General features: G+C 33.9%; 1 protein-coding gene across 1 annotated transcript; it reads left to right on the forward strand.

Moving 5' to 3' along the window:
* Positions 1 to 17,698: 17,698 nt before the first annotated feature.
* Positions 17,699 to 22,039, forward strand: LOC112722019 (BAG family molecular chaperone regulator 1). Its single transcript, XM_025773005.3, has 4 exons — positions 17,699 to 18,249; positions 19,162 to 19,418; positions 19,729 to 19,875; positions 21,757 to 22,039. The coding sequence occupies exons 1-4, from the start codon at positions 18,024 to 18,026 to the stop codon at positions 21,907 to 21,909; spliced, it is 783 nt and encodes a 260-aa protein (XP_025628790.1). The 5' UTR covers positions 17,699 to 18,023; the 3' UTR covers positions 21,910 to 22,039.
* The last annotated feature ends 503 nt before the right edge of the window (positions 22,040 to 22,542 follow it).

The raw sequence follows: 22,542 nt of genomic DNA on the forward strand, positions 1-22,542 counted from the left end.
GAAATCGACGCAAAAAGGTGTATGGCAGAGAGTTATGATAAAGTGGGGCTGGAATGGTGCTGGAAGCACAAGCTCTATCACGCGAACGCGTGCCCCACGCGTCCGCGTCACTTTTCAAAAAGAAGCCATTCACGCGTGCGCATCACCCTGAATTTTGGCAATGAGCGTATGAAACAGAGAGTTGTGCGTACGCGAGGCTGCACTCGCGCCAATGGCACAAATCAGGTCACGCGTGCGCGTCACCCACGCGTCCGCGTCACCTGAAAATAGCATCAACCACGCGAACACGTGCACCACGCGTCCGCGTCGCCTGCACCGCACAGTTTATCCAGATCAGTACCAGAATTCTTATCTTTTCTTCCCCAATCCTAATTTTACTCCTCCCTTCTTATTTCTTACTTCTTCCTTCTTTCTTCTTTATTCCTTCTCACTTTTTACTTTCTCCCTCCTTCTCTTTCACATTCATTATTAAGGTTCTTTTCTTTTCTTCTTCCCATTTTTACCTTTTCATTATTATTTTTATTTATGTTTTCTTCTTCTTTTTCTTTTTACTTTCATTATCTATGTTTTCTTTTTCTTTCTTTTTCTTTTTGCATCCTTTTAATTGGTGTTAGAAATTTATTTGGGTAATTATTTTCTTCTATATTTTTGCTTGTGAGTTATTAAGGAATTGTTTGACAATTATCAATAATTATTTTTGGGTTGTTTTCATGTTCAAATTCAATACTTTCGATAATATATTTACCATGCATGCTAAGTGTTTGTGAAAAAGCCCGTATGGCATTGTGCATATTTAATTATTCTATTATTCTACTCTAATGCCTGTTTTTTTACAAAAATCCCTTTTTATATATTATTGATTGAATATAATTGTCAATACAAACAGGTTGTTAGTTTGAAACACTTGATAATCAAATTGGGTATTTAATGCTTGATCTATGCTACTCATGCCCTTGCCAGCATGCCAATAAACATCTTGCATCTACTTGCCATAACATGCACTTGCTATATTTCCATTGATGAACTTCTCACATGTAGTCGCGACCATGTGTTAACAACATCCTTTTTTACCGTGCAATGATTATCACTTGTACCATCCTCTTCCTTGCTCCAACCCTTAGCTTTAGAAGTTACTTTCTTTTTCCCTTTCCAGGATGGCCACCAAGAAAGGTAAAGAGAAAGCTACTCCCAAACGACCAGCAAGGAAAGGAACAAAAAGAACACTAACTGTGGAGCCATCTTCAACAGCAGCAAAACCCTCAACAAAGAGAATCAAGAGGATCATCAAGGTCGATGAAAAAGAGAAAGCCTTTCTAGCAAAGGACACTGCGCGGTTCACTAACCGCTACTGTGAGTAGATGTTCCCTATCCTGGCTGACCGAAACTATAATAATGAGTACCTTCTCATCCTCCCGACCAACATTGTTGAATTTGTTGAGCCCCGAAATGAATAAAGACAATGGGGATTCCTACGGAGACAGCCACGGTAGGTTAATCTATCATGGGTAGTTGAATTCTACTCCAATTATCACATGTCAACCATGCAGTCTGTCTATGTCCGTCAAAAGCAAGTTCCCATAACTGAAGAGGTCATTCAACGAGTTTTAGATCTTCTCCCTGCTCCAGAAGGATTGGACGCATTCCAAAAAGTGTCTTTCAAGCGCCAGACATACCAATTTGACTGGGACGTCGTTCTCAGAGTTATAGCATAACTTGGCAGCAGATGGATCTATGGATACCATCGATTTCGACCTAAGAGCATATTGGCTTCAGCACTCACCTTGGAGGCTCGAGTATGGTCACAGATCATGTCTCAATACGTCTTTTGAGCACTCACGAGTCCTCCTTCACTGCAGATATGGCTGTTTTACTCTTGTGTATCCTTACAGACCAGCCTCTCAATTTACCAAGACACATTCGGAATGCTGTGGGACACGTACAGATTGCAGGCAACCTACCTTTTCCCGCCTTGGTTTCAGATCTAGTCTCAGCAGCCGGAGTCTCCTACAGAGCTGGGGACACCAAGGCCATGCTTCCACGGGATGATCAGTACGTCCCTAACGGGAAGTATATCAGACCTCCAGCAGCCACTATCAACCGAAGCACAGAACCAGCGGAAGATATCCCTTCTCCTACCACATCACAAGAACCTTTAACAAACCAACTGCTCCATCAGATACTTGAGAAATTGGACCGGCTTGACCGGCAAGGAAAGCGAAGAGAGCGCCGTAACAAGCACTGATTTACATACCTCAAGGAGCTACTTGTTGGTAACCACCCACCTGAAGAAGACCCAGACACCCCGGACTCCACTTCATTTACCAGCACAGCGAGCCATGACGGTCCCGATTGTGGAGATGCTGCTACCAGCCCCCCTTTGTTCCTGACTGATGGCACCGAAGACGGTGCCAAGCTTTAAGTGTGGGGAGGTCGGTCAGTACCTGACTTCCGGAGGTAATTTCTCTTTTTTAACACCAATAAATTAGTAATTTTTCTTTTATTAGGATAGGATAGATAGTATAGTAATAGGTAATTGCATGCATGTTCTATTTGGTTGAAAAATAATATGTTTCTTTTCAAGACTTTATTTTGAAAAAAATTCACTAATTTAAATTAGAATTTTTTATGATAAACTTGTTTGAAGATTGTATTTGGAACATGAATTATAGCAAAGAACACACAACTCGTGAGACTTGAGCTTAATTACATGGTTACACTATTTAACCATAAAAATTTTATTCTTGTGTGTTTGCTTCTCTATGACTGTAATCTATATTTTGTTCCATCCTATATGTCCAATGTTTAATGTGTTATATGCATGCATATGATTGAGGCCATTATTTTATTAGCTCACTTATCCCGAATAGCCTACCCTTCCATTTACCTTTGTTAGCCACTTTGAGGCTTTTAATCCCATTTGTTCTATATTTTACCACATCACTAGCCTTAAGCAGAAAAACAAATTAACTACCTAAATTGAATCTTTGGTTAGCTTAAGATAGAGATTGTGTGTCAATAAAGTGTAGGAAAGCTATGGGAACATGGGCTAACAAGGGAATGTGTTATGTTTTTACATTGATGAATTAATTGGGAATTTGGGTACCTACTCATGTGAGACCAGAAAATTAAAAATTCAGGCGCATTGATAATGTTATGTATATTTTCATTTTTCAAAAAAAAATCCAAAAATATTAAAGTAATTAAGTAATTAAATAAATGAATAAGGGGACAAAATTACTCCAATATTAAGTTTAATGAAAAATCAATGCATGTGTGATACAAAGTTAAGGGAAAAGTTGATGCATGAGTATATAATACAAAAGTGAAAAATTTTGGGTAGCTAGGCATGATTTAAGAAGAATATAGAGTATGTAGAGGTAAGAGCTTAGGTTAATCAAGGATTCAATTTATAGCTCACTTAGCCATATATATACCCTCACCTTTACCTTGGCCCCATTACAACCTTAAAAAGACCTCATGATGTTTGCATTAGTACATTAAATACTTGTTGATTGGTTAGGTGAAGAACAAAATCTAGAAAGCATGACTAGGGAAGAGTAGAGTGATTACCATATACACTAGAGGGACTAGAGTGCATATACACCATCAGTAAGGGTTCAATACTTGATTCTATGTTCCCTGCTTTCATGAGCTGTCTTCTTACAAATTTACTTGTTTTTACTGAATAAATTTTAATTAGTGATATTTGATTTAGGGTTAAGTACTGAAATCGTCCGTAAGGTAAGGGGTGAAAATCAAATTCGTCCCCGACCTTTTTTCATTATTAAAATCATCCTTAACGTTCAAAAATGCTCTAAAATCATCCTTCCCAAATTCTTGGACCAAAATACCCTCATCATCATCATTCTTCTCTTCACTTTTCTCACCCCACCACCACTACCACCACCACCAACACCAAGAACATCAAGCAACAGCAACAACATAATACCACCACCACCACCACTACCACCACCACCACCACCACAAACACCACAAACACCACCAACCAACACCAATACCAAGAACCCCAAACAATAGCAACAACACAAAACAACACCAAACCAAAAAGTAGAAACAGAAAACAAAAAAACAAGAAAGCAAGAAAGCAGATGCAGATGGCGGAGGCGGAGGCGGCGAGGCGGCAAGGAACGGCAACGAAGCCGCGGCGGTCTCCCTCCCTTGATCGCACTCTATTCCTGATGGCAATGTAGCATGGTGCGGCGCAATGGACGGTGGCTGTGGCAAGGCGACGATCCTGACTGGCGCGATGGCGGCGGCGACAGGATGCGGCTCCTCCAACGGCGGCGATCCCCTCCCTCCTTTCCCCTTCCCACTCCTCCTCCCCCACACCCCTTCCCCCACCCCCACCCCCACCCCACGTCCTTTCCCCTTTCCCCCCTTCGCCGGCGCCGTCCCTCCTCCCCCCTTCCCCTTCCCCTCTTTCTTTTCCCTTCTCCCTTTTCCCTTCTCCCCTACCCCCTCGCCCTTCCCCTTTTCCCCTCTCCCCTGCCCCCTCCCCTCACAGAAGAAGAAAACAAATTCGCGGATAGCGGCGGAGCTTGAGGCCCTCCCTCCCCTCTCTCCCGGATTCTCTTTCTCCCCTACCCCCCTCACTTTCTCGCCCCCTCCTCCCTTTCCCCCTTCCCCCTTCCCCCTTCCTTCGATTCTCTTTCTCCCTCAGCCTTTCTTTTTTTATAATTTTTTAATGAAGGGTAATTTGGTAATAAAAAAATAAAATTGGTAAAAGGGACGATTTTATAACGTTTTGTAACGTTGAGGATGATTTTAATAACAAAAAAGGTCGGGGACGATTTTGATTTTCACCCCAGACCTTAGGGACGATTTCAGTACTTAACCCTTTGATTTATATTTGTCTTGAAAAACTTATTTACTTTTAACCGAGTAGACAAAATTATTTTAGCATATAGTTGCATTCATGTACATAGGTTGCATTGCATTGCATGAGTCTTACTTTTCCCTACTCATTTATTTTATCTCCTTGAGCTAAGCATGAGGACATGCTAATGTTTAAGTGTGGGGAGGTTGATAAACCACTATTTTATCGTTCATCTTGTATTTAATTGAGTGGTTTCATCAAGTCTTTACCCACTTATTCATATGATTTGCATGATTTTATAATCCCTTCCTAGTATTATTTTATGATTGAAAACTTGCTTCCTAGAGATCTTTAATTAGTATATTTTAATTATCCTTTATACCATTCGATGTCGTGATCCGTGTGTTAAGTGTTTCAGGCTTTATAGGGTAGGAATGGCTTAGAGAATGGAGAGGAAGCTTGCAAAAATGGAAGGAACACAAAAACTAAGGAGATGATCAGCGAGCACTGACGCGCACGCATGGCTCACACGAGCGCGCGGAATGGAGAAATTTACAGCGATGCGTGCGCGTGCCTGACGCGTACGCATGGATTGAAGTCTGCACAAAAGAAGCGCACGCGTGGACGACGCGTACGCGTGACCTGCATGATATGTAGAATTAACAGCAAATGCTGAGGGCGATTTCGGGCCGAGTTTTGACCCAGTTTTCCGCCCAGAAACACAGAATAAAGCCAAGGAACATGCAGAGACTCAAGACACACATTCACATATTCTCATTAGGATAGTTTTAGGTTTTTAGATCTGAATCTAGAGAGAGAATTACTCTTCCTCTAGTTTTTCTTTACATTCATAGTTTATTAGTTTAATGCTTTTGCTTTTGGATATTGAAGAGTCATCACCTCCGTTGAAGATACTATTATAGTTTGTTTCCTTACTCTTTTATTTATTTATTTCATATTCTTAATTCTTGTTTAGAGTGGTAATTGGATTATTTTCATGGATTGTTAATGCAAAGGATTACTTTTACTCTTAATTAATTTAAATCTCTATTTTATTTAAATTATCATGTCTCTTTTCTATTCTAAACTCCCAATAACCAAGATGGTATCCATGTCAATAGAGTAGATTCCCTACTTGACATGGGGGTTGATTAGGAGGAGACACTTGAGTTGGAATGCTCAAGTGGTTAGTTAAATTGGAAGTTGTTGGCTAATTTTGTATTTACTAACGCTAGACCTTCCTAAGGGAGAGGACTAGGATTTGCGAATAAGAGTTAGCTCAATCACTTGACTTTTCTTTATTTAGTAAGGGTTAACTAAGTGAAAATAGCAACTTCTTTATACTACACTTGAGAAAATTCCAACACGGATAGAACTTCCAATTAATCATTCCCCCAGTCAAGGCTTTTTAATTAGAATATATATTTCTCTTTTAATTTACAATTATTTATTTTCTGTCATTCAACTCTCAAAATTCTCGGAAAACTTATGATTAATAACTTAGCACCCTTTCTAGCAACTTGTTGGTAGACGACCTGGGACTCATACTCCCAATATTTTTATTCTAAACTTTTTGTGACAACCTTTCTAAATTGATGAGGCAGATTTTTGCTGGTTAAGAGCTATACTCGCAACGCTGTTCTATTATATTATAATCTCTTAATTGGTCTAACTTCTGCCACGCATCAGTTCTACTAAAACTCAATGCCTTAGAGGTAAAACTTATGGCATGGTTATAGTGGATGACTATTCTAGATATAGTTGGGTGATTTTTCTTACTCATAAGAGTGATGCTTTTCAAATTTTTCAAAAATTCAGTAAGAAGGTTCAAAATAAAAAAGATTTAGAAATTATTTCTATAAAAAGTGATCATAAAAAAGAATTTGAAAACTATCTTTTTGAATCTTTTTGTGATGAGAATGGTATTCCATATAACTTCTCATATCCAAGAACGCTTCAACAAAATGCCATAATATAAAGAAGGAATAGAAACCTTTAAGAGATGGTAAGAGCAATGTTATCTAAAAGTGACATTCCAAGTTTTTTTTTTAGGCTGAAGCAGTTAACACTACATGCTATATTTTAAACTGAATCATTATTCATAAGATTTTAAAGAAAACTCCCTATGGGTTATATAGAAGGAAACCTTCCAAATATGAAATACTTTCATATCTTTAGATGCAAATATTTTATTTTGAACATAAAATAAAATCTTGGTAAGTTTGATCTAAAGAGCTATGAAGGAATGTTCATTGGTTATTCCACAACTAGCAAAGTCTATTTTATCTTAAAGACTCCAAAACTGTTGAGAAAATCATACATGTCATATTTTGTGATACTAATGATAATTCTATTGTTCTAATAGATGGCATTACAGATGATATAATTACTACAAATAGCTCTGGAAAAGGTGCAGTTTAGAAAGTGCAACCAGATTCTATAGATGCTACAGATAATAAAAATTCTAGAGACCAAATAGAATTATCTCCTAATTCTGTAGGAGACAATACGATTGTAGAATCAGAAACTTCAAAACCAGCACCTAAACCTACTCAAAATGCTTCCAAACCCAGAGAATGGAGAATTATATAGAATTATCCTAATCAATTCATTATTGATGATCCTTCACAAGGCATCACAACAAAATCCTCTGCAAGAAGACAAGAGTCAAACAATTTTGCTCTCATTTTAACAATTTAGCCTCAAAATATTGAAGAGGCTCTTGAGGATCCATCTTAGGTCAAAATTTTGAAAGATGAGCTGAAAGAATTCGAAAAGAACAATGGGGGACTTTGGTTCTTGATTCAAAGGGAAAGAAGGTTACTGGAACCAAATGGATTTTCAAGAACAAGCTGGGAGATGATGGCAAGATTGTGAGAAACAAAGTAAGACTTGTTGCACAAGGTTATGACCAAGAGGAATGGATAGACTTTGATGAATCATTTACTTCGGTTGCTCGTATAGAGGCAGTAAGGCCGCTGCTCGCATATTCTACCTTTCAAGGATTCAAGCTATACCAAATGGACGTAAAATGTACTTTTCTTAATGGTTTAATAGATAAAGAAGTGTATATGGCCCAACCTCCCGATTTTGAAAATAAAGATTTTTCTCACTATGTTTTTAAACATGCTAAAGTCATTTATGGTTCGAGGCAAGCTCTTAGAGCTTGGTGAGCTTGGTATGAAAGGCTTGGCTTGTTTCTCTTAAAAATGACTTTTAAAGAGGAACTACATACACATTCTATTTATTAAAAATTCTAATAATCAATTTATGATTGTTCAAGTATATGTTGATGACATTGTTTTTGGTTCAACTAATGAGTTTTTGAGTGCAGATTTTGCCAAGGTAATGTCTAGTGAATTTGATATGAGCATGATGGGAGAATTGACATTTTTTCTTAAGCTGCAAATTAAACAAGATCCTCAAGGCATCTTCATACACTAAGGAAAATATGAAAAGGAGCTGGTCAAGAAGTTTGGGATGAAAAATTCGAAGCCTATGGGCTCTCTTATGCATCCAAACATAAAAATAGAGAAGGACGAACATAGCAAGGATGTGGATGAGACACGGTGTAGAGGGATGATTGGGTCTTCGATGTACTTAACCTTATCAAGGCCAGACATCATTCAAAGTGTAGGATTATGTTCAAGATTTTAGTCTCAACCAAAGAAATCCTACCTTGTTGCAGTAAAAAGAGTCATCTGATATATCCATGGAACAACCAACTATGGTTTATGGTATCATAAAATTGATTCTTTTAATGCTATTGCTTTTAGTGATGTTAATTTTATAAAGGATAGAGTGCATAGACGAAGCACAAGTGGGATATGTTGCTTCCTAAGCAAATTCCTCAATGCTTGGTATAGTAAGAAGCAAGTTACTGTTACTATTTCAATAGCTGAGGCCGAACATATTGCAGTATCCCTCTGTTGCTCCTAGGTTGTATGGTTGAAAACTCAACTAATTAATTATAAGATTAAGGCTGAAAAAATTTCCCTTATGTACAATAACCTAAGTGCCATTAACATTTCCAAGAATGCAGTCTTACACTCTCAAACTGAATATATTGAAGTGAAATATCACTCCATACGTGAAGATGTTCAAAAAGGAATTGACGTTCAGCTTACTAAATTACATGATCAATTAGCTAATATTTTCATTAAACCCTTAGCTGAATATAGATTTTATAAATTAAGAATTACTTTGAAAATTTTAAGTGCTTCTGATCTATTTTAACTAAACTAATGAGGTTTTTTGAGTTTTATCTCTCAGATCAAGAAGAGATATTCTGGGCAAATGATGAACAAATTCAAATTTTCAAGCTATCACCTTTATTTCTTTCTTGAATGATTTTGTGATCTTTGCGTTTATTTCAAAATTATTTCTTACTGAATTAAAATTGATTTTATTCAAATTATTTTTTGTATTCATCATATTATTTATTTTCAAAATCTTTCCATATTTAAAAGGTTTTCAATTTATTATTGCATCAGTTATAAAAAAACCTTTGCCTCCCACAAATACTTTTATAACTGCTCTTTACTCAGCATTGATCACCACTCTCTGCATATCTCTCTCACATGTTCTTTATAACCCCTTAGTGTTGTGACACAAAGCCTAGAAGAAAAATAATCACTTGAAGAAGAGGATATTACTTTCATTCTCACCCTCAAAACTCTTAGCCTACCAATACCACCATTTTTATCGACACTTCTCTTTCATCACCACCTCAACACAATTTTCAACCTCCTCCTACTTCAATGGCGTGTCAACATGTCATTCCGCTATTGCCACCCCTGAACCCAGTTCTTCGCGCCCTAGCCCGTCACTAGGGAAAGACCACTCGTTAAGGAAAAAGAAACCCGTGAAGCTTCTTCAGCTCCTCCTAAATCCCATGGTATGGATTCTCATTTCTCTCTTCATCCCATTATTGAGCCAGTTTTGCATGACCCCATTGCCTATAAATCTAAGTTTGCTAAGTTTCCTAAAATGAACTTTGATTCCAATAGGTTTTTCAACTTGAATAACTGGCATTTCCTTCAAAATGAAATCGCTGATAGGCCCATTGTTACCCTCAAGTTGGTTTTTCTCAAAACCTTGGCTAGAAAGGGATTGAATTTTGTTCATATGTTTGAGCGCCAAGGATGAGGACCTTTGTTTGATATACGAGGCAAAGTGTACCCTGATTTGATTTGGCAATTTTATGCAAATATGACATACCAAGATGCGTTATTTCTTATGTGAAAAAGCAAAGTTATTATTTTAGACAAAAACTGACTTGGAAAAGCCTTGGGATATCATGACATTGGAATCAATGTCTTCACTTCTGGAAAATAGGACTCTGATTTAATTGTTAGCCTAAATATTGTCCTTTGCATTATCTGTACCCAAGTTTCTCTTCGCACCGGCCTCACTCTTACTCACAAAGCTCTTGGCCCAATCAATGCATAATTTCATCGCATTATCACTCATTTTATTCTTCCTCAAAGTGGCTCCTTCCAGAGGTTAACATAGTTTTGTATACTCCCATTCAAGGGATTTCGATATCTTTTGTATACCTTATGATGAGACACATACATGAGTGTGTCAAGATTGAAAGAAATGATGTCTTACTATATACACTCTTTCTTACGAAGATTTTTGCATTTCGTAATGTTGATCTTACTACTAAAAAAGTGGAAGTGCATAACTCATTCTTGAAAGGAGGTGGTGTAGTGAAAAAAAATTTGGAGGACAACCCACTGAAGTTCCTAAAGACTTTCGGATGTCGGACTCATCCTCTGATCCGAAAAAGAAATCTAAAAGAAACAAGATTAACATCCTTTCAGGCATTATTAAAGATGTGATCCATGAAGTCTCTAACCTAACTGATCTTATGTTAATACGCATTAAGATGCAAAGGAGAGATGAAGCTAACCTTGAATTGAAGATTAGGAAATTCAAGCAATGAATGGGCATCGTTGAGCAATATTTTAAGGAGTTCAATGACTTTTCCTACTTTTGGAAGGAAAAAAGAGGAAGAAACGCAAGGTTCAGTTAGGGGATCCTATTTTGATGCCTATAGGATATTTTTGTGCTGTTGTTGCTGACGTTTTACGAGACAATGCTAATATTTATCTTCTATTTTGTGTTTCTGCACTTTATTCTGGATGACTGTAACTACTTATGAATGCTCTTATTATAAACTACTAAGACTTTTTCCTTGCTGTAGGTACTTTTAATCTCCCTCATTAATGATAAAAGGGAAAAAAAGAGTAAAGATTAAACTATTATTTGGTTTATGTATTTGGTTTATGCATTTTATGACCTCATAAACTAATTGGTTTATCTTTTTAGTTTGTGGTATCTCTCTTGTTTTTTATCTGATATATATTTTCAAGCACTCTGGTACTAGTTTCTAGGTGCTAAATTAATTCCATTTGCTCTGATACCCTATAATCATATGCACCATGTTATGTCTAATATTTCTATGTTATATGAATGTTATTTTAGTATATGCTCAAGTACCACAACTTTGTGTTCTTACTCTTAATTGATGGATGCTCATAAACAGGAGGAGCTTACTGAAATTCAAGAAAGTCATTAACTCACTCTCTCCTTAATTTAAGTTTAATCATGTTTGTTATCAAGGAGAGATTATTGAGTCAAGATTTGATTTGGTATTTTATGATGACAAACATAATTAATAATTTTCTATTATACTTATTTCCTTTATGAGTATTGTAGGTATTTATAGATTGACAATCAAAGATCACAATTAAAAAATTTATGATTCAAGCAAAGACAACACATGATTGAATAAAATCAAGCAAGAATCTGATCTTTATGCAAGAGAAAAGATGCTGCACATAATCAAGCTAAACAAGGAAATGATTCAATTTCAATGCCAACGGCTATAATCATTGAATGTGCAAAGGGCTAGCTTGACCAAATTAGAAATGATTCTAGCATTGAAGAAAGCAATCAAGCTCTATAAAAGAAGATTTCATCCAAGGAAGAAGCAACCATTCGAGCATAGTCGATCTTATTTACACAATGTGTGTGTGTGTGCGCGCCTTCTATTCCTTGTTATTTTGAGTATGTTCTTATTTTTCTTTACACTACAAGAAATACACTGAGTACCGTCAGATTTACTATCAAATTCATCAAATAAATCCACCGATAATTACTTTACCATCAGATTTACCATCTTCCTGGAGTTGATAGTATAAACGGTGTCAGAAACTATTTACCGGCAGATTTTTCGTCAATTTTTTCGATGAATTTGTTGAGACTGAATTGCTGATTACCGTCGGATTATTCCAATGGTAACTTTGGCGCCATACCACGTGTTTTAGCGCCAAGTTACCGTCGGATTTGTCCGCCAATAAATCCTACGGTAGCTTTTTTTTTGGCACAGTTAAGCCACAATTAGTAGTCAAATTAAAATTTTTGTTAACAAAAATAGGACAGAAATTCAAAATTACCAAAAATTAACAAATTATTTTATTAAAAATAAATAGTCTGAATATAATAAAATATTATAGAAGTAGAATACAATGAAGTAGACATAAAAAAAAAATAAATCCCTAAACCCTACAAATCCCGTTAATTGTCATCGTCATCATCATCGTCGTCTTCTCCATGCTGAGGTGGCAGAGTAGGTACTGATGTCGGTGCCCTACTAGCTAGCAGCGTCGTTGCCTCCAGAGCGCATATGCTCGTTGTATACCTCTATCTGCTCTCGTAAACGATCTAGCTACTCCAGCTTTTCCATTAGGTCCGAGCATTTGGCAACGGCTCCTCCTATGCGTGCAAGACGGTCATTGTACCTCTGCTCAGACTACTCCGCTTGTTGGTGAAGCTCTTATGTCATCTTCTACACCTCCTCTCTCAAGTCGACAACTTTTTGGGGATTGGCAGGGCTGGTGGCAGATGCAAAGGCAGAAGAAGTTGCCAATATGGAGGAATGGAGGCCACTGGTGAAGAATGACCCAAATCCGAAGCGGCGATTCTTCTAAAATCATCGCTCTTTGGTCTCAACTGGGATCTTTGTGTAGCTCGGCTATGGGTTGTCGTAAATAGACTTAATCACCTCGAAGATCTCTTGTGTATATGCATTTTTGATTGGTGTAAATCTATTAATGAAAAAACTTAAGATTAACAAACACATGCAAACACGTAAATATTAACAAATTTAAATTAGATTGCTGATAAAAAACATTAAAATAATAGGTACTCATGCCTGCATGCTATCAGGCCAAATCCTTAGCTGGATGATGGGCAATGGTGGAGGGCCATCCTACTAGGACGCATTAGAGGAATCATCCACTGCGGGCTCTGTTGCTAGATCTATAGGGGGCGTAGCAGCAAGAGGCATGTAGTTTAGGTTTAGGACCATGATGAACTGCTGGTCCGTTGGATCCTCCTGTGACGTCACAGGGGTTGACAGGGTAGTCGGGGTAGAGGGCGATGACTGAGCAGACGTTGGAGATTCGATGGAAACCCTCCCTCTGCCATGACCACGAGACCTACTTGATCTACCTCTACTACCTGTTATCATGTCTGCAAAGAGAATATATTATTAACACTAATCAACATATATACTATATAAATCATTCAACATTTAGATTATTTCAAAAAAGAATTGACATAACCTCCCTTAAAATTAGACATATATCCACCTTCACGGTTTTCACAAATTCAACTAACTTCATTCCATAACATCAGTCAAAACACAATTAAATTCACAACATTTCTAGTAGAATATACTAACCTATTTTCATACTTGAATTCATACTATGTATATAATATTGTACATATAATATTACAATGTCAAACACAACAATTTATTCAATTGAAAAATTTTAAATAATAAAAATCTGATTGAAAAATTAGGTCAAAATATAAATATTTTCAAACTAGTTAACCTTTAAGAAATAAGCTTATACTTCTAAGAGTAAATAATAGACATCATTATACTATACATATAACAACATATTTACATAAGCCTACCTAAATAAAACTATCTAGTTAGCAAGGTTAATTAGTTTTTGAGATTAAATAAAAAGCAAAAAGAGACTCAACTTACAAATTTTTCAAGCTTTAGAGTTAACTATTGCTACTATTAAACACTGCATATATAACTAACTATATTATATCAACTTAAGGCTTGTAACATTTTCTTGGTACATTTCTTACTTCAAAATTCAAGCATCTTGCACTTCTTCCTAAATCCTAAATTAACATATAACTAATTTCTAATTCCTAAATTAACTTCATCATATCCTAAATCCTAAATTAACTTTAACTCTAAATTAGCATATAATAATCAAAACGTAAATCCTAAATTAACATATAACTAATTTCTAAATCCTAAATTAACTTTATTCTAAATCCTAAATTAACTTAACCCTAAACCCTAAATTAGCATATAATAATCAAACTCTAAATTCTAAATTAACATATAACTAAATCCTAAATTAACGTAAATAAGAAAAAAAAGGGACCATGGAACCTGAGGGACAAACAGAGAAAGAAGAACAAAGAGAAAGTGGGAGTCGTGCTGGTACTGGACGGCGACGGCTGAAAACAAATAGAGAGAAAGAGGGAGTCACGGCTGACGGAGGAGAGAGGAGGAACATGTTGGTTTCAATGAGGGGGAGAGGAGGTGGCGACAGGAGGGGTTGGCGATGGCAGGGCTGATAGAGCGGCAGGGAGAGAAGGCGGTTAGAGAGAGAAAGGGAGAAGAGAGGAGAGAGAGAGAGAGAGAGAGAGAGAGAGAGAGAGAGAGAGAGAGAGAGAGAAAATTTTGAAATGTAAGGGGAAAGGGTTCTCGCTGTGAATTTCGGGGCTCGTCACCGTCGGATTTATTGGCGGATAAATCCGACAGTAACTTATTGTGGGTCACCAAAATACAGCGTTTAACTAAAATGGATTTACTGGCGGATTGTTCTGACGATAAAGTCCACGCTAAATTTCGTACCTATTTTTCCCGTTTTTCCTCCAAATATTACCGGTGAATTTACCATCAGAAACGGAAATCCATCGGTAATGATTTGACCAAACGAATTACACATCAAAACCGTTCATATATCGTGATATTACTCTTCTTCTTTTCTAAATTCTACAACTTTCATTTTCGTTCTGCTCAGTTTTCTGCGAGATAAGACAAATGAAAATAATTTCCTAATTTTATTGTATTGTACAATCTGTTTTATTAAGCACTAAAAATAGTTCTTTCGTTCAGACTCTCTCCCCTCTCAACTCACTTGAAAATCTTCAGAAAAAATTGGTAAGAGGGGATGTTAAAAAATAAAGAAGAGAATAATAGGTTTTGCTTTAATAAAGGAATAATAAAAATTTTTGAATTTTTATGTGTCCTGTCAATTTAATTTATCAAACATAATATATAAATACAAGTAGTATTTTATGTTCATGTTTCAAGTATACGTGTCTATGTTTATATTTGTGGATGTACACTAACCAAATACAGCTTAGATAATTATAGATTAATATCATTTAATGATATTTGTTTGAATAACATATGTTTATAATCAATGTTAATTTTTTTAGATGTTTGATTATCATTATTTAAATGATATATTTATTTTTAATGCACCTGTAAAAGAAGTTGTAAATTAAATTACTAATTATAAATGTCATGAATTGAGCAAAAACTTGAGAAAGACAAACACAATTTATGAAAGTCAATAATAATTATTTTTTTCACATAAATTATAACTAAGAGATTAATATATTATGAGTTTAAGAGAATTTTTTAATTTTAACAAAATTTAAAAATTAAACTAGAAAACTTAATCAATTTAAATTTACAATAAAAAAAATTGAAAACCCTAATCATAGATATCCAATTTTATAAGAAAGTAAAATCAATAGTCATAATATCTATTTTATTTATTTAAGCTGTCAATTCTAAATACTTTTATTCTGCTGTCCTTGATGTAATTTATTTTGCATTTTAAAAAAATATTATTTAAATAACAGTTTCATTAAATTAAATTCAATAAATTAACAATTTCTCGTAGAAATAATACTCTACTCATCATCACTTTATGGTGCATCTAGTTCAACGCATGCATATACTACATTAGATTAGACTGAGTAGGCATGAAATTTAATTAGAACAAGATGAAAATAAATCAACCACAAACCTAAGTAAGGAATCATTGCCATCCTAGAATGGCTGTAAAATTGTAGCAACCAATGCGGCTATTAAAATGAGAACTGATGTATCCCACACATAATATTCACTGAACATTACTCACAGAATATGATTTTTAATTTCTTTCGGCTAATAAAATGACTTCCTATTCCACCTGAAATCTCAAAGGAAACAGACAAGTGACAACTGGCTCCACCTTTTTCTGCATTCACTTTTGTCTGTGCCATTTTTCCTTAATAAAGTTACCTTTAGAATTCAATTTTTTTTTAAAAGATAGTTCGAGTTGAGGAAAAAAGTTGTGAGTCTGTAAAATCTGTTATAATTCAAAATTAGAATAACAACTTTAAATATTAAGAATAACACTAGTTTCAAACTCCAACCACTGTTCAGTGTTCTTCATTCTTTCTCCCCCTCTAGTGTTCTCATATTCTCACCGACATTTAACTACATGTATGCATTCATCTACTAAAGGTGAAACAGAAGAAAAAGAAGAGCAAAAACAGCAAAATTTATTGTGCCCTTTATCTCCTCATTAAATTGTCCTTCTTCCTCAATTCTTATGTCAAAAAAACCATACAATACATTAAATTTTGACCAAATCCCACTTTTCAGTAGGGGGTGTACATACCCACCCCGAAGATTCGGCCCAAATATAAACATTTTAAGAACTAATTTAGTGTGATTTTGTTGGGTTTAGAATTGGATTCGAGTCTTAAAAATAAATTCGGTCATTATTTAGGATTGGGTCAAGACGAATCTGTCTTCACCCAATTCTTGTGCACCCTAAAATTTTGTTTGTTTTTGAAAACATGATAAGATAAAACACCAAAAACAAGACACAAAGAATAGAGACACAAAATTTTATATTCTTATATTATATTTGGTGATAAACTAGAACAAATTATAAAAATTTAATTTATTTTCATTTTTTTCCATCAAAAAAATTTGAGAAGAAAAATATAATAGTAAAAAAATATAATTATAAAAAATTAACAAAAATAATAAAAAAAAATAAAAATAAATTGTGTCCCTTATTAGTATTTTTGTGTCCTTTCTGTCAAGATGGACACAATATTTCTGTCTATATTTTATCTGTCAAATACGATTTTATGTTCCTGTCTTAGTGTTCCATTCATGTAAACAAACACAGCCTAAGAAAGGTATATATGTTTTAAATTAATTCCAATATTATGTTATACTAATTATAAGTTTATTGTTTTATTTTTAATTACATTTGTTGAATTAGAAAATAAGTCAAAGAAGCATCAAATTAGAATTTATAAACAAATTTAAATTCAAATATGGATCAACTTTTTGGTAACAAATTTTTTTTTTATAAATAAATATAAATAAATTTTTTTTATAAATAAGTTGCTTTATATATAAATTATTGTTAAATCTTTAAAAGTCTAATTTTCACTCAATTTGAAACCGATATAATTGTGGTCCAAAAATATTTAGATTTTATCGAGTTTAGGATCGAATTAAAAGTTAAAAAAACAGACCTAATATATATTTAAGGTTAAATCTAGATTAAGACAAATCCGACACATGTACACTCTTACTTCCTAGAGTGAAACCTTCACTATAATAGACAACCAACTATATCTCTCTTCTTTACTTCCTTTTTTATTTTCACTTGTTCATATCCTTTTAGATTCTTCTCTTTTAATTCTGATACTTTTGAGTGGTGCCCATTTGTTTTCTCTACTATTCTTTTCCCTTATTATTCTTGTATTTCTGCGTCGTTTTTCTTTCTTATATATCTTCCACCTACCGACTACTACTAAACCTTCAATACAAGGTTCTATAGATTTACTTTAATTTCACTCAACTTTCCTTTCATCAATTACAAACTTCATGTTATGTGTAAGAGGCTTTTTGGTTTGCTAAGGTTGTTCTTTCTTAATTTCTTGTTGTTCTCTTACATAAGGGAATGGTAGTACCTAATTAGATACTTGTTTATTGGAGAGATTCAAATTAGGCTTGAAATTCTAACAATATATTCTTTCCATCAAAGATATGTCACACAATAAAGAAACAACAACGATGAGCAGCAACAACATGTTTTCTAAGGGTAAGAAATCCGGTCATGAATGTGAATTAAGGCCAGGTGGAATGCTTGTTCAGAAGCGTGATTCAAACTCGGATCGAAACTCCGATTCGGCTGCATTGTCCACCATCATGGTTAAAGTGAAATATGGATCTGCATATCACGAACTTCCTATTAGTTCGCATGCAAGTTTTGGTAAATGCAGATTTCAAAAGTTATTCTCTTTTCCTATGTTTAGGAGACTTAACTTATTTGGAGAAGAAACAAAGATGAAAATATAAAATCTTAAAATACTTTTGCTATATGTTCTTATTTTTATTTTTAATATTTTTTATTTTCAAAATTTTGTGAAAAAAAAAATTTTATATCTCTTATTTTTTTTATAAAATTCCAAAAATAAAAAACACAAAAAATAAAATTAAAAAATAAAAATACAAACTAAATACGTTTCAAGACAAATTCGTATCACGAATTTTGTATTAGTTCGCATGCAAGTTTTGGTAAATGTAAATTTTAAAGTTCTCCTCCTTTCCTATGTTTAGGAGACTTAACTTATTTGGAAGAGAAAACAAAGATAAAAATATAAATTTATTTTGGTTTGAGTTTTTTTTTTTTTTTTAAATTTTGTGAATGAAAAAATTAAAAAATAAAATTTTATTGTTTTAACTCTTTTTTTTCTTTCACAAAAATTTAAAAATAAAAATATTAAAAATAAAAAAATAAAAAATAAAAATACAAATAATGCATCCTTAGTTTGGAGACAAATTTTAATATTTTAATGTCTCAAGATTCTATGTTTTGTTAGAGTATTATAAATTATATATATGCCAAGAATATAATTTTTAGAACGGAGTTAGACTCATCTAGTCTCAATTCTAATATGCTATAAGAATTTATTTAATCCAATGTTGTTGAATCATTTACCTATTAATATTTATTCTCTGGGTGATGAATAAGATAATATAATGATAAACAAATAATATTTTAATTTCTCTATTATATCGTCTGTCTTAATATTTCATGTCTTGGAACAATTATAATGTGTTTCATTTCATAACGATGATAATGAGTTGTTTTGGGTTATGCATGGTTCATTTTGGGGTGCAGGGGAACTGAAGAAGATGTTGAGAGAACGTACAGGGTTGCATGCTCAGGATCAAAAGTTAATGTTTAAGAAGAAAGAGAGAGATTCAAAATCATATTTGGACGTTGAAAGAGTCAGAGATGGATCAAAGTTGGTGCTTTTTGAGAAAATTGAGAGCAGAGAAAGAAGGATGCTTGAGACCTTAAGAATTGCAAAGAAGGAGAAAGCCTCAAAATCCTTGAAGGAAATTAATCACCAGGTTCAACCACTTGCTCACAAGGTATCTAATCTAATCTTACAACTTTATATGCATATTTTTATTTCCACTTCTCAAAAATAATATTGTTCCATCAAATATTCATAACATTTTTTGTTATACATGAAAAGTTAGTTTTTATTAGCGAACTAATATTTTGAGGACTAAATTGATAGCTCAATTACTAAATAATATTTTAAACTTTCAAACACAATAAAAATAAATAGTTAGCAAATAATCTTTGAATTTTGGAGAGTTAAAATGGGGTTTTACCTTTTTTTTTTCTTTCTTTTTTTCATTGGAATGAATGACTTAATGTAATAAAATTAAGTAGGTTTCAGCTTTGGAAGCTGGTGCTTCTACAGGCGGGGTTATAGCAGAGTTGGATATAGAGAGTTTGACAGAAAATCTGATGAGAATGTTGATTACATTGAATGAAATTTTCGCTGAGGGGGACCTGAAATTACAAAAAAGTGAGCAGGTGATTACTAATTAAGATAGATTTTCGTAAATGCAATATTAATCCATGAATTGATATATACTAATTATTTATTATGTCATCTTATGTATGTTCGTTAGTTACGTTGAGCATTTCGAAAATTAAAATAGATACAGTGGCGAAACTTGAAACAAAATTTTGGGGGGGCCAGATAGAAAATAATTGTCAAAATATTTTTAATATGAACCCCATTTAAGATAAGCTCGTCTAATCTCATCTCTCTGGTTTGGGTGATATTGCCAAATTTAAAGCCGTTTTTCAAGATCTCGTTCCAAAAAGTTAAGGTTAATGACGCCAGGACGTCGCTTGGATCACCAATCTTGGCGAGGTTAACAACCCCACTATGGTGACATAGTTTAGATTCACCAATCTTGGCGAGGTTAGCAACCCCACTATGGTGAAAATAGCCATAAACCCATCTTAGTTGGCCAAGCCAAGGATGCACCTCTTACTCTCAAAGAGCCTAGAGGAAAATAAGCACACAGCTTATTTCATATTCAAAAATCAACTTCAACTCTATTTCATAAATAAAAGGTACATGAGTTATTTATACTAGTGGGAGAAGGAAAAGCCTTCATAACTTGGACGATGTGGGACTAATTCATAACACAAAATTCACTATCTTAAACAATATGGGACTTGTATTCCCTTATTACAATTAACTAATATAATTAACCTACTAACTCTACTATCTACACCAAAAAGATTTCATTGGCGAATCCATGCCAAAAACCTACACCCACAAATCAAATAAAATTCCACTAAAGCAAGGTGAAGGCCACAAGGACCGACCTTGCTCTGATACCAAACTGACGCCGGGACGTTGCTTGGGATACCAATCTTGGCGAGGTTAACGTCGCTTGGAATACCAATCTTAGCGAGGTTAACAACCCCACTATGGTGACATAGTTTAGATTCACCAATTTTGGCGAGGTTAGTAACCTTATTATGGTGAAAATAGCCATAAACTCACATTGGTCGGCCAAGCCAAGGATGCACCTCTTACTCTCAAAGAGTCTAGAGAAAAATAAACACACAGCTTATTTCATATTCCAAAATCAACTTCAACTCAATTTCATAAATAAAAGGTACATGAGTTATTTATACTAGTAGGGGAAGGAAAAGCCTTCATGACTCGGACGATGTGGGACTAAAATATAACACAAAGTTCACTATCCTAAACAATATGGGACTTATATTCCCTTATTACAATTAACTAATATAATTAACCTACTAACTCTACTTGCTCATGCGTCAGTTAAAGTCATCAGATGTAATTTTTTGAACTTTTGAAAGTTATATCTCACTTTCTTTGTGATTCATTAAGGTAGAAGAACTATCTACAGGTGTTGATATTGTAAAAGTTATATGTTCTCCTTCTTAAATATTAGTCTTTCTCTTAAAAAATGTATCAATTCTTTGATTTTTCATTATTATTTTATATAAAAATTTGTAAAATATGTAAAGAAGAAGTTAGAAGGACAAATATTAAAATTTATAATATTTATTGAATTTTTTTTATCAATTTATACAAATACAATAATATTAATACTTATTGAATATTCTATTATTTTTTATTATATAAAAAATTAAATTAAATAAATAGTAAAATATAAAATAATATTAAATTAAATAAATAAAAATATCTATTTTTTATATTTGAACTTAAAGATAGAGAGAGTGTTGTTTATTGAATTTATTAGATACTTTAAGTCATAGTAAAGTATTTAAGTCAATTGAACTATTTTTTATCTTCTGAAAAAGTACTACTAAATTTTTTATAAAAAGTTTGGGGGGGCCATGGCCCCCCCTTGTCTGAACTAAGCTCCGCCACTGAATAGATATATATATGTATATGTGAAGGTTAGGAGAGTTCAGAAGCATATTGAGACTCTTGATACATTGAAGATGAAAAGGCAAAAAAACGTGCCTCAAAAAATTAAAGCAGCGGAGGAGCAACAACTAAAACATTGGGACTCAGTTGTTGTAACAACAAAATGGGAAACTTTTGATTGAGGCTATTAAATATCTTAATTACTGGCTTCTTCTCTTCCCTTATACAAGGATTTGATTAAAATTTGGTGAATCATGTAACGCTTTTTCTTCTCTCTCATTTATATTATTGGGCTATAACTTAATTCCCGAAGCTACTAGTTTCTTACTAGCAATAATTAATGGGTAGTTCTTGTTTCATTTTCCAATTTGCCTGCACAAAAAGGTTTTAATTAAGTATTTTAAACAATTCTTTTGAATATCTGGGACTAACGTGTAAATGACTGAATGTACAGTTTTTTTTTTTTTTTATATGAGTGAATGTACAGTTTTGTTGTTACATGTGAATGTGATAAAACAATAATGTATCAGAAAGTTTTTCACTTGATTAACTACTTATTATTAACATGTGGTTCTGCCTAACTATTTTTGTAGCCACAAATTCATCACTAATAAACAAGCTTCTGAAAATCGAATTGATTCTATTGGAAACTGCTAACTTTGGCAATTTTATTTACAATACAAAACCGCCAAGAGAAAAACCGACATCAAACTGCTGAACCTGTTGGTCGAACGAATTGAAACTCGGTTGGTTTTCCCAAAAAAAAATCTTCACCTTATACAACGTCATTTTAGGAGTTTTTTTAGAAAAACACA

The sequence above is a fragment of the Arachis hypogaea genome, chromosome 11 (assembly GCF_003086295.3).
Source record: "Arachis hypogaea cultivar Tifrunner chromosome 11, arahy.Tifrunner.gnm2.J5K5, whole genome shotgun sequence".
Classification (NCBI taxonomy): domain Eukaryota; kingdom Viridiplantae; phylum Streptophyta; class Magnoliopsida; order Fabales; family Fabaceae; genus Arachis; species Arachis hypogaea.